Source organism: Protopterus annectens, chromosome 6.part0 (assembly GCF_019279795.1).
Source record: "Protopterus annectens isolate FY-2018-M chromosome 6.part0, PAN1.0, whole genome shotgun sequence".
NCBI classification, from domain to species: Eukaryota; Metazoa; Chordata; order Ceratodontiformes; family Protopteridae; genus Protopterus; species Protopterus annectens.
This window is the reverse complement of record NC_056737.1, coordinates 1,407,602,044-1,407,614,179: the sequence shown is the minus strand read 5'-3', so window position 1 is coordinate 1,407,614,179 and position 12,136 is coordinate 1,407,602,044. Positions and strand designations below refer to the sequence as shown.

Here is a 12,136-nt window from a genome sequence, read left to right as displayed (position 1 = left end):
TAACAACTTCCAGAGCAAAATGCAGGAGTATAACCTTTCTTGAAAGAACACATTTAATTTGCTTAATTTTAGAAATGACAAAAATATAGACCCCTTTTCTGAAACATAGCCTGAAAGATGTTCTAAAATACTGTCAAGATGACTTTAGTAGCATACTTGGTGGCTGATAAAGCTTGTGATAATGCAGCTAAAGCTTTAAATAACACCTCCTAGTGAGTCACCTACTTGAGCTTGGCATAAAAAATACACTAGAAACACGGTGGGCTTTTCCTTTAAAAAGTGGCAGTGCATGTGTCTGCTGGTGGATAAATCAAGGCAGGCAGTGTTCAAAAGACCAAAATTCCACCGTAACAGCTACAAACAAATGCAATCTGGAGACCATGCTGCTCAATGTTAGAAGTCCAAATCTCAAGATGCACTCGCTCGAAGCTCTCCTCAAAATGGAGAATGTTGACATCTGTGCTGTAATAGAGACCTGGTTTAAAGAGGCAGAAAGTACCCCTGTGGTCCCAGGCTACAACTCATTCCATACCTTTCGGCCCCAGAATACGGCCAGAAGCTCCAAAGGCGGTGGTGTCTCCATATTCTTAAAGGATACACACACCTCTAGACTGGTAGCTCAGCATAATGCATCCAAGATACTTCAGGTATAACCAACACTGGGTAAGACGGCTATATAGGTAATAGCCTGCTACAGAACCCCAAACATGTCCCTGAACTCTCACTCCAAGTTCCTAAGCACCCTGGAATCTATCAAGGTCCAACCTAATACTCTCATACTGGGTGACTTCAACTACCCTTCCATCAACTGGGAAAACTATTCAAGTACCAATGTACAGGCCCAACACTTTCTGAAATTTATCAATTCAAATACCCTGGACCAGCTCATTCTGACCACCACTAGAGGAAGCAACATCCTCAACCTGGTTATCACCAACATGGGAGACTGTTGCTCCACACCTACAGTCAATTCCTCCCCGATTAAATCTGACCACAAACTGATCACCACGGAAATCTCCATCTCACCTACACCCTCCGCTAAGGTGACCACCCTGAAAAACTTCTCTAAAACCAACTTTGGGCTCCTAAACACAGAGGTGGCTAACTTCTCGGCACCAGTGTCAATGGAAAATGCTGCATGACTGCCGAATCATACACCAATGCACTGTATGAGCACGTATACAAATGCATGGACCTTGCCGTACCAAATAGAACTAAGACGCTCTCCTCCAAAAAATGAAGCCAATCTGGTTGTCCCCAGCCATCAAACTTTACAACAGAAGGAAGAAACTGTTGCAGAAAAAAATGAAGTCACAACACTGGAAAACCTCCCTTATCAGTCTCAACAAAAAGCTGAGATCCCTTATCAAATCCTCTAAAGCCAGGTATGAAGGCAGAATTACAACTGACACCAAAAACAACCACAAAGCCTTCTACAGCTATATCAAAAACCTCAAAGGCAATACCCAGATGTGCTCTGAGGTATTGCACAATGGCACTTCCTATACTGAGCCAAAAGATATAGCCAACATACTGGCCAACAGATTCAGTGCCAACTTTACCCCTCTCTCCTCCCCCATGGGCCCCATCACAATACCAGAAAACAGTCTGGCACCCACCATTTCTGCAGCATAGGTAAAAGCTGCATTGTCCAAAGCCAAGAATACAGCGTCCATGGGACCTGATAATATCCCTGGCTGCATCCTACAAGAGCTAGAAAATGAACTGGCACCACATCTGTGTGCCCTGTTCAATCACAGCCTTACCTCAGGCTATGTCCCTAATGAATGTCGCACTGCTAAAGTCACCCCGCTCCATAAAGGGGGAGCAACTACAGACCCTGGGAACTATCGCCCCATGAGCCTGGTATGGTATGCAAAGCTATGAAGCGCATCATCATGGACCTGCTTAACAAAGATATAGGCAGTCTCCAAACTCTTGATCCCACACAGTTTTGGCTTTGTTAAAGGGAGATCCTTCCCTGCTGAACTTGGTTGACTTCTTCGAAGCAGTCACTAAGGCTGCGGATGAGGGTAAGGCAGTGCATACAGCCTTACCTTGACCTGGCCAAGGCCTTTGATACCATTCCCCACTCAGGTATCATGGATAAACTCACCAAACTAGGCATCAATCCTTACATCACTAGGCGGGTTGCAAACTGGCTCACAGACAGAGAAGGAATTCCACGTCAGACTGTCAACCAGTCATGAGTGGAGTCCCACAGGGCTCAGTCCTGGGCCCTCTCCTGTTTGACATCTACTTCTTAGAAGTCCAGGCCAACACAGAAGGACTCTGGCTGACGAGTGCAAGCTAGGAGTCATTATCAACTCCCCAAGTGATGCAGACATCCTATAAAAGGGCCTCTCTGAGACCGTGTCGGAAGCCTGAAGCTTAATGCCAAAAAATGCGTTATCCCCTTTGGAAAAAAAATCTGTTCCCACGAATTACCATGTTGATGGGAGCCCAATGAACACTGAAGGGGCCATAAGAGATCTGGGCACCCATGTCTACAACCACCTTACCTTTGACCACCACACTGCCACTGTGGTCAGAAAGTCCTTCTACGTGGCACATCTTATAACCAAAGGTTTTGCATCCAGGAAGAAATAAGGTCATCATCCCTCTGTACTCATCCCTCATTAAACCAATCATCGAATATAATGCCTGTTTGGCATGTACCTGACACCTACAACAGCTGGAGAGGCCACAAAAGTACCTCACAAAAAGGATCCTAGGCCTTAAACACATGTCCTACATGGACAGACTCAAGAAACTTCAGCTGTTCTCAGTCTCTTATCATCTACTTAGAGGTGATCTCTGCTTGACTTACAAAGCCATATCCGACCCAGCCCTACTTGAAATGCTACACCTAAATGAATCTCAATCCCCCCATGCCCGCACCACATGCTCCAGAGATCACAACCTCATTACCACAATTAACAGAACATGCTGGAGGGACAGGTTCATCTCCCAAAGACTGCCCATACTCTGGAATAAGCTTCCCATTCATGTCAAGCAGAGCACCTCGCTGGCCCTCTTCAAGAGGGATCTTGATGAGTGGATGGGTAACAAAGTTCACTCCAGGGATCATTCCAGTTGCCCTACTAGATAGAGGCACTGTGAACTAACATCAGGTGGCACAGTGCCTGGGCAATTTTTTTAGGCTAGGCTTATAAAGGCTCCAGCGCCATTAGCCTAGTACACACCTATGAACCGACAAATGGGTATTCTGACTCGGGTACGTGTTAAGATAAACAATACAGAAAGTAGATTAAATACTGCAAAATCTGCATGAAAGTAATTTCTGGCAAATGAAACAAGTAGGAGAAAGACAGAATGCTGTACTGATGAAGACATCAGTTGTTACATTTAATTTGGCAAAAAAAAAGCAATAACCCAGGGATGTTTCTCTCTATGTGCAAAGTCCAAAGTAGAACTGGAGAGTGAGAAAAAAGATGCATGATGGGAAGGGAAAAGGTTCCAGGCAACCAGGGAAAGTGAGTCTGAGTGCCCCTAACATCTGTTAGGCAAGTTCTATGTTACAGAAGATGAATCTTTACCAAATTAGAAGTTCAACAATACAAAAATGGATCAAAACAATGTAGGCTAACACTGGGATTAAAAGATAATGCATGCAAATGTGCTTGACAAGAAACACAGGTCACAAAATGGTTAACAAATTCAGTGCTATGACTTAAGTGGCAATCTATCTCAATACAAGCATTTACAATAATGCAGTGTGTGCAGACTAAGCGCAATCATGCATTTACACCTGCAGTCAATTTACCTTTGAAGAAAAAAAAATATTTGCCCTCTTCAGTATTAAGCCCACATTATTTTGAGAACAATAAAAAAATATGATGAACTACCAATCTGCCAGCAAGTATCCAGTGTACACTCAATGAGAAAATAAGTAAGATTAATTCAGATGAAAACTGTTCTTCAGAAGAAAATATTAAATATCCAAATTTAACCTCAATGGTATGTCTGTGAAAAGACAGAAAACTCACCACAGAAAGCCTAATTCTACTTAGCATTTCTGGTCTGTGATAATTAAGTACAGGTGAACTACAACTACAAAAAGATATACTCAAGAATCATGTTATTCTATCTATAAATTTTCTAAGAGAAATTCAGTAAGCACAAACGATTACGGTAATATTCAAAGGGAGAAACTACAGTAGGGATGAATAAATAACTGGGGTTTTAGGTGGCAAACTGGTGCTTCACTGGTGTACAAAGGCTGCCACTACACAAGCCTGCTTACCTGTCTTTGATAATCTGCCTGTACTTTTGCTGCTCCCAGAACTATCCCCTCTTGTCAGGACTGATATCCCACTGAAGCTACTGGCTTTGGTCATTGCTGGTTTCAAATTACGGTTAGAGCTGTCAGAATCTGTACTACTCCAGGGACGAGGTTCTGAATACTTCAGTTCATTCTCGGTACTACTTTGTCTGCTACCAGCTGATCTTCCTGATGTATCTTTATTAAGTCTACCATAAAAAAAAAAAAAAATTAGTGCTTACAACAGGTATATAACCATCAGCATTTTCACAACAAGGAATGCTTTACTTACACGTTTAACATGCACAGTCATGCAAAATAGTTTCTACAAAGAACATAATATAAAGTACCTAAATATCTGCCGTCTTTGCTGTGTACCATTAATTTCCTCCTCCTGGATTCTGTTGGTATTTTTAACAGGACAAATTTTAAAATACTTTGTTGAGAAAGCAAAAGAGAAAACAATGCAGCATTTATATTAAAGTTCTTTTACCTTTTATCTGTGATGTAACCATCTTGGGAACAGAGAGACTAGAAAAGCAAGTGTGAAACAAAAAAAAAAAGTTACAAAATGTAATACATGTGCTGTGTATTGGGAAACTAGTTAATAACGATATGCCCTATGAATATTAGTTTTACAAATACAATGAAAAGTACCAAACATTTCAAGTCACTCGCGGAAAGAGCATAGCACTTGGAATGCAACAGATAACGCTTGACAATATGATGAAATAGTCATTCTGCATGCATAAAGAATGCTTTTAACACACAAAATAATGTATACAACAGATCTTAAGCAGGCAATGAAACAAAGTCATGCAGGTTCAGTACAAGGAGTGTAAGACCAATTTTACCCTGGTTCAATAAACTGCTTTCATTACAATAAAGGCTTTATAAAAAAATTATGAACAAAGAAAGTAAGCTATTTCTAGGCAAAAGACAGATTTAGAAGTGTGGACCATAGAGGATTCTGTAACATTACGTTGTGATTATGGAAGAAAGAAAGGCAGATTAAATACTGCATCACTAGGAAACAGGACAAAAATAATTTATTCAATAGAATCTTATTTTGAATGCAATGGATAAACCTTTATTTTCCAATTTTGCCAATATAATAACAGTCAGACTGGATAAGATCACATACTGGGTAAGACTACATTGTTAATCTCATCCAGATATGATCCTAGTAGGGTCTGACTATGAATTCTAAGTTACTAGACAACACCTGTTAAAAAAATGCAATTCTTCCTTGCCCTCCATGATACCTACATCTTGAGCAAATATCCGGTCTCTAACTCTCTGATATTCTTCTTCCCGCTCCTCTATGGACTTGCTTCTCCTGTCATCCTTTAATCGTATTCGCATCTGATTACAAATCGAAGGAATGTTTTAGTGCCAACTTTGTATGACTTTGTAAATACAAGGGCATATATCCGCGAAATGGAAAATAATGAGCCTGCACTGCTGGCTTACCTGGTTATCACCTTTATCGAGGCTTAAGTTGTCTCGTTTAAGAATGTACCGTTTCTGTAAGTCATCTGTCTTATCATCCTTTAAATGTTCATTGAATTTTTCTTCCGGTCTAGAGAAAGAGAACAGTGCACATATATTTCAACCCAAATAATGCAAATGCTTTTGTTGCAAGTACAAAAACAAAGTTACACAAGACCATAATCTATGCAATCTATTCCTGTTGTGAAAAATTATAAAATTTTAAATACAACATATCACATTAAGGAGCCAGAAGACACAAACAAAACCTGTATATATTTTAATTACGCTATGCAAGGTATTCACATCATATGGCATCCTCAATTTATTTTATTTATTTATTTCACATTTGTTAACCGGGAGGGTCCGACTGGACACAGGTCCATTTTCAGCGGAGGCCCGGGGAGAAAAGCTCCATGTTACACTATTAGCATTTATACAGTTCTAAGCAATTCTTAAGAACAAATTTAGGTGTTACATTATTTAAGTAGTACAAAAATGAAAATTTACACAGCATATGATGCATCTGTTAAAACGAACAATTAGAAAATTAAATTTTTTTTTTTTTATATATACATTCTCATTCACAATACATTTACATTTGTAGAGACATATACATATGCACACACCCACACAACAAAAGTATAGGTATTGAAGTAAGACCAAGATGAGAACATGAAGAGCTCTGATAAGGTTTATACCTTTCTCAGATACAGATTATAGCCTTTATCAGGTACAGATTTTAATAGTGTAGTGTACAGGTTGTTAGCATGTTTTATCCTATTGTACTGATGCTGAGTTTGGATGAATAAGCAAGGACATTAGCAGGGCTACGTAAGGAAAATGTCAGAGAGTAGCAGAATCCTTGCAACTGTGCATAGTTATTGTTTATCCTGGTCAGTAGCAAGAGCAGAGCCAATTGTGTGAATAATGGAATTTCAAGAGGTGTTTGAATTGGGTATTGGTAGTTATATGGCTTGGGAGTGAGTTCCAGTTTGGGGCTATTGTGCAGGCAGAGAGAGATTTTCCTGCTTCATTTTTATGTCTAATTACATGAAAGAGGTTTTGGCTGCTTGACCTTAGGGCTCTAGTGGTGTTGTAGGGCTGAATTAGCAGCTTGAGTGCAGGCGTTTTCTCAGGGTAGTAGCAAAGTTTATGTGCTACTTTGGCTTGATTAAGTCGTAGTATCTGAGGAAGCTCCAGCCACTTGAGTTGCATTAACAAGTTAAGTTGAGTTGGTTAACAAGGCTCTATCTAAAGCTAAAAACACTGCCTCCATGGGACCAGATGGTGTCCCAGGCTGTGTCATACGCAAGCTCCAAAAGGAATTAACCCCACATCTTAATACCATGTTCAGTCTCAGCATCTCCACAGGATATGTGCCCATAGAATGGCGCACGGCAACGGTGGTCCCGCTACACAAGGGTGGGGCCACAACTGACCCTGGGAACTACTGACCAATAAGCTTGACCAGTCTGATCTCTAAGGCTATGGAGCGAATCATTATGGAACTCATAAATGAAGAGATTGGGAGCCTCCAGTCGCTGGACCCCACACAGTTCAGCTTCGTCAAGGGCAGATCATGCCTCCTGAACCTGGTGGATTTCTTTGAGACAGTTACTCAAGCTATAGATAAGGGAAAGGAGGTACACACGCCTTACCCTGACCTTGCTAAAGCATTTGACACCATTCCCCATTCAGGCATTATTGATAAGCTCACCAGCCTGGGCATAAACCCTTACGTCACAAGATGGATTGCAAACTGGCTCTCAGACAGATCCCATAAAGTAAGAGTAGCGGGATCTATGTCCGAATCCAGAGCAGTAACGAGTGGTGTGCCTCAGGGCTCTGTCCTGGGGCCCCTCTTGTTAGGCATATATTTCTTAGAAGTACAGGCAAGCACGGAAGGGCTGTGGCTAAGTTTGCGGACGACTGCAAACTGGGTGCTATAATAGAGTCTCCGGTCAACATGGAGATCCTCCAGAAGGGCGTAAATGAGACTGATGCATGGTGTCAAAGCCATGGTCTCAAGCTAAATGCAAAAAAATGCGTAGTAATCCCCTTTGGAAAAAACAGAGTACCTGCAAACTACAACATAGGAGGTAATCCCCTGAAATCTGAAGAAGAAATAAGGGATCTACGGACCCAAGTAGATAATCAGCTTTCCTTTGATAACCATGTTGCCAAAGTGGTTAGAAAATCCTTCTATGTGACCCATCTGATCACAAAAGGGTTCGCATCAAGATCTAAGGATGTAATGGTGCCCCTCTACTCTTCCCTCATCAGACCCATTATTGAGTACAATGCACCAATTGGAATGTACCTGGCTAGACATCTCCAGGAGCTGGAGAGACCACAGAGGTACCTAACCAAGAGGATTACTGGCCTCAAACAGTTGCCCTATGCAGCACGATTGAAAAAGCTAAGACTGTTCTCTGTTGCATACCGATTTCTCAGAGGCGATCTCTGTCTAACGTACAGAGCCATGTTCAACCCAGAATTGTTAAACATGCTCCATCTTAGCAAAACCAAATCTACTCGAGCTACACGCTCTAGGGATATAAACCTCAACACAACAATGAATAGAACATGCTGGAGGGATAGATTCCCTTCGCAGAGACTTCCCTTACTATGGAACAGGGTCCCGATCTACATAAGACAAAGCCCCTCACTATCACTCTTCAAGAGGAACCTTGATGAGTGGATGGGTAACAGAAAGTTCACACCGGGGATCACACCAACAGCACTACTAGATAGGGGCAAAGGGTACTAGCTGCTAGTACAAGGATCTAAGGAACTACTAAAGGGGCGGTGAATACCGCACAACGCGGCTGGGCTAATATATGCCTTCGGGCAGATAGCCCAGTACCAACCTATGAACCTATTAGGGAATGACAATGATGGGACCTATTTGTGGAGTCTGTAGTAAACTTGACAATCTTGTTGTAACACAATTCCATTTTGCGAAGTTCAGTAAGGTGAAGATTAGTTAGGATAGGGGAGGCATAAAGAAGGATGGAGAGGAGGTGGGTTCTTGCAATAGTAGCTTTGGTCTGTTTAGCCATGAACATTTTGTTTCTATAGAGGAGTCCTAATTTTCTGTTCACCTTTCTGATGGTTTATGCTATGTGGATATCAAGCAGAGAAGTTCTCTCCAAAAGGTTTGTAAGCCTTACAAAGAAGCCTGAAATGAAATATTACAGCAAAGGTAGAACAATACAAATGCTCGGAGGTGAAGGATCTGAAATACTGTGTGTGTATGTAAATATATACATTTATATGGGCATACACATATAAGGTTCATACAAGAGAATTATGCTAGCAGCACTAGAGCTCTTACAAGCCTAGTCATGTTTATCCCAAGTTGGCTCAATTGTCCTTATTAGGTGGACATAATTTGCTGAGTGAGTCTATGGTGAACACCGACTACCCATCTCCATGAGGGACATGGGTGTCACTCCCAGGGTGAATTTGGTAGTCTCTGAGATATATCTGTCTCTCCAGCATGTTCTGTTTATGACACAAGCTAGGTTTAGATCCCTAGAGTAAGTGACATTTGTCCCATTAGATGAGGATGTGCAGCATTTCCATCAGGTCAGGATCAGAGATTGCCCTATAGGCCAGGAAGAAGTCACTTCTCAGCAGCCTATATGATACTGAGTACAGTGACAGAGCTTTCAGTCTAGCCATGTATGTCATGGTTTAGAGGTCCTGTACTTCCTTGGTGAGAAAAGTACAGTTGTGTACACTTACCATAAACGTAGACGTTAGAGTGTATTCACTGTTGCAGTTATTACTTTCGGGTAATATGCTGGTAGGTTGCCCTCAGTCGGCCTGATTAACAGAGTCTTGGGTCCTGCGTCGGTTGCTGTCCCTTCTTCCATGACATCAGGGGTATAAAACATGCAGCTGACACCATTACATCAGTTTTTCTTGCCCCAGATGTCAGGTGCCCCCCAAATGGGGAGCAAATAAACATAAAAACACAAAGGTATACCTCCAACAAAAAGCAAATACACCAAAAAGGCTTTTAAGCATAGTAAAGGAAAGTAGAGGTATAGACAGAAAAAGTTAGGGGGCTGGAGGGAGGGTAACCAGGACTGCAACAGTGAATACACTCGAACATCTACATTTAGGGTAAGTGTACACAACTGTACTATGTTCTTCGTGTTTCACTGTTGCAGTCATTACATTTGGGTAGATTCCCAAAGCTATGGTTGGGAGGAGGAGTTTATACAGCATTAGGGCCAGCTATAAGGCCCTGCAAGACAGCAGTGGCAAAGCCAGCTCTGGAGTCAGAGAAAATTGGTAAATGAAAATGCTTGGTGAAAGTATGTACAGAGCTCCAGGTAGCAGCTTCTAGGATGTCCCTAGTAGGAACGCCTCTGAGAAAAGCTGCAGAATTAGATGCAGCCCTTTTGGAGTGAGATCTGTTCTCCTGGAGGATAGGTTTTCCATGGTGCTTATAGCAGAAATTAATGCAATGCCTTATCCATTTAGAAATAGTTTGTTTTGAAATAGCCTACCCCTCAGCCTCTGCAGCAAATGCTCCCAGCAGTTGTTCAGATTTTCTTTGAGACTTAGTCCTGTCGAAGTAGAATCTAATTTGTCTGTGCACATCCAAGGAATGCAGAATCCGTTCCCCTTTGGTCTGTGGATTGGGAAAGTTGGTTGGCAAATGAATGGACTGATTAAGAGCCACAATGGAAACCCCCCCTTGGGCATGACGGACGGATTGGTCCTGAGAGATACCCTGTCCACATGAAAGATGATGAAAGGCTCCACTGTCATAAGAGCTTGTAATTCAGATATCATTCTAGCTGAAGCGATTGCTAAAAGGAAGGCTGTTTTCCAAGAAATAAATTTTAAGTCTGCAGTAGCAGCTGGCTCGAAAGGAGGTAGAGTGAGTTTCTCCAAAACAAAGTTAAGGTCCCAGGAAGGGGTTGAAGCTCTCCTGGGTGGTCTCAAGTTTTTTGCTCCTCTGAGATACTGCTTGAGAAGAGGGGAGGTTCTGTGTTATAATGAGCTGAAATAGCTCAGGCGTGGATTTTAATGGCGGAAAAAGACAGGCGCTTGTGAAGCATATCAGTTAAGTATTGCAAAAATCTGAGGTAAATTGGGCACTGCCGTGCTCATCCCTTAAGACTGGTTCTAGGCATAGAATCTTTTCCATTTGTCAGCATAAGATTTTCTAGTACTAGGTCTCTTTGCCTCCAAGATGATATCCATCACAGGTTTGATGAGGGATGATAAGGGTGAATTTAAGTGATTAGCCAGGCTGCAAGGTTCAATGTTGGAAGCTGAGGGTTCAGAATTTGGTTCTCCTGCTGAGACAGCAGGGAAGGGGTCTGAGGCAGGTGCCATGGAGATAAATGCGACACACTGAGCAGGAGGGGGTATCAGTGTTGACGCGGCCAGTCTGGACAATCAAGATCATCCTTGGTTTGTCCTGTTTGACTTTTAGCAGAACTTTGGAGAGCAGAGGCAGTGGGGGGAAGGTGTAGACTGATAGGTTTTTCCAGCTGAAGGACAGAGCATCCACTTTCCAGGCTTGTTTGTGGGGAGTCCTTATGCAAAATTTGTCCAACTGGTAGCTCTGGGGGAAGGCAAATAGATCTGTGTCTGGGCTCCCCCATTCGCTTGTCAACATGTTGAAAATCCTTGGTTCCAGTTTTCACTCGTGTGGGTCCATGAGCTTTCTGAGTAGTCCGCCTGCCAGTGTATTCAATTTTCCTGGCAGGAAATGAGCTTGTAGGTACACTTGGTAGCTCAAGGCTGTGTTCTACAATGCCATGGCTAGTCTGCAGAGAGGGTAGGAATGTGTACCCCCCTGCTTGTTTATGTACCACATAACTGTGGTGTTGTCCGTCTTTACCACTGGTTGTCCTGGAAGAATGTAGTCCTTGAAGGCTGTCAGAGCATTCTGTACAGCTAACATTTCTTTTTGATTGATATGTAGACGCATTTGATTTGGGTTCCATTTGCCCTGAATACACTTCCCTGCCAGGTGAGCCCCCATGCATAGTCTGATGCATTTGTAGTTAGGGTTTGGGCGGCATGGGATACTGTGAATGGTAGTCCCTAGTTTTGGTGGCAGACCTCTGCCCACCACAGGAACTCCAGGCATAGGCAAGGTTTGACAGGAATCACTGTTTCCAGGATGTGATAATGTTGACTCCATAGACTTTTTAGATACCACTGTAGTTTCCTCATATGCAGTCTTGCATATGGAATTAGAAGAATACAGGAGGCCATGAACCCCAAGGCTTGCAGTATTTGTCTTGCAGATAGCAGGGTTTTTGTGGCCACTCGTTTGAAGTAAGTTACCAAATTAATTTACTTTTCTGGTGTGAGGAAAGC

General features: G+C 42.3%; 1 protein-coding gene across 11 annotated transcripts in view; it reads right to left on the bottom strand.

Moving 5' to 3' along the window:
• R3HDM1 (R3H domain containing 1) overlaps window positions 1-12,136 on the bottom strand; it is a 2,579,330-nt gene that overhangs the window by 1,613,234 nt on the left and 953,960 nt on the right. For 8 of the 11 annotated variants that reach the window (XM_044074947.1, XM_044074954.1, XM_044074957.1 and 5 more), the window contains 5 exons: window positions 5,759-5,867; window positions 5,555-5,650; window positions 4,779-4,816; window positions 4,636-4,686; window positions 4,268-4,494 (listed from right to left, as the gene is read on the bottom strand). In XM_044074947.1, the coding sequence (XP_043930882.1) occupies window positions 4,268-4,494; window positions 4,636-4,686; window positions 4,779-4,816; window positions 5,555-5,650; window positions 5,759-5,867 (521 nt within the window). The remainder of the gene's footprint in view (window positions 1-4,267; window positions 4,495-4,635; window positions 4,687-4,778; window positions 4,817-5,554; window positions 5,651-5,758; window positions 5,868-12,136) is intronic. The other 3 variants (XM_044074952.1, XM_044074953.1, XM_044074956.1) reach the window with 3 other exon arrangements.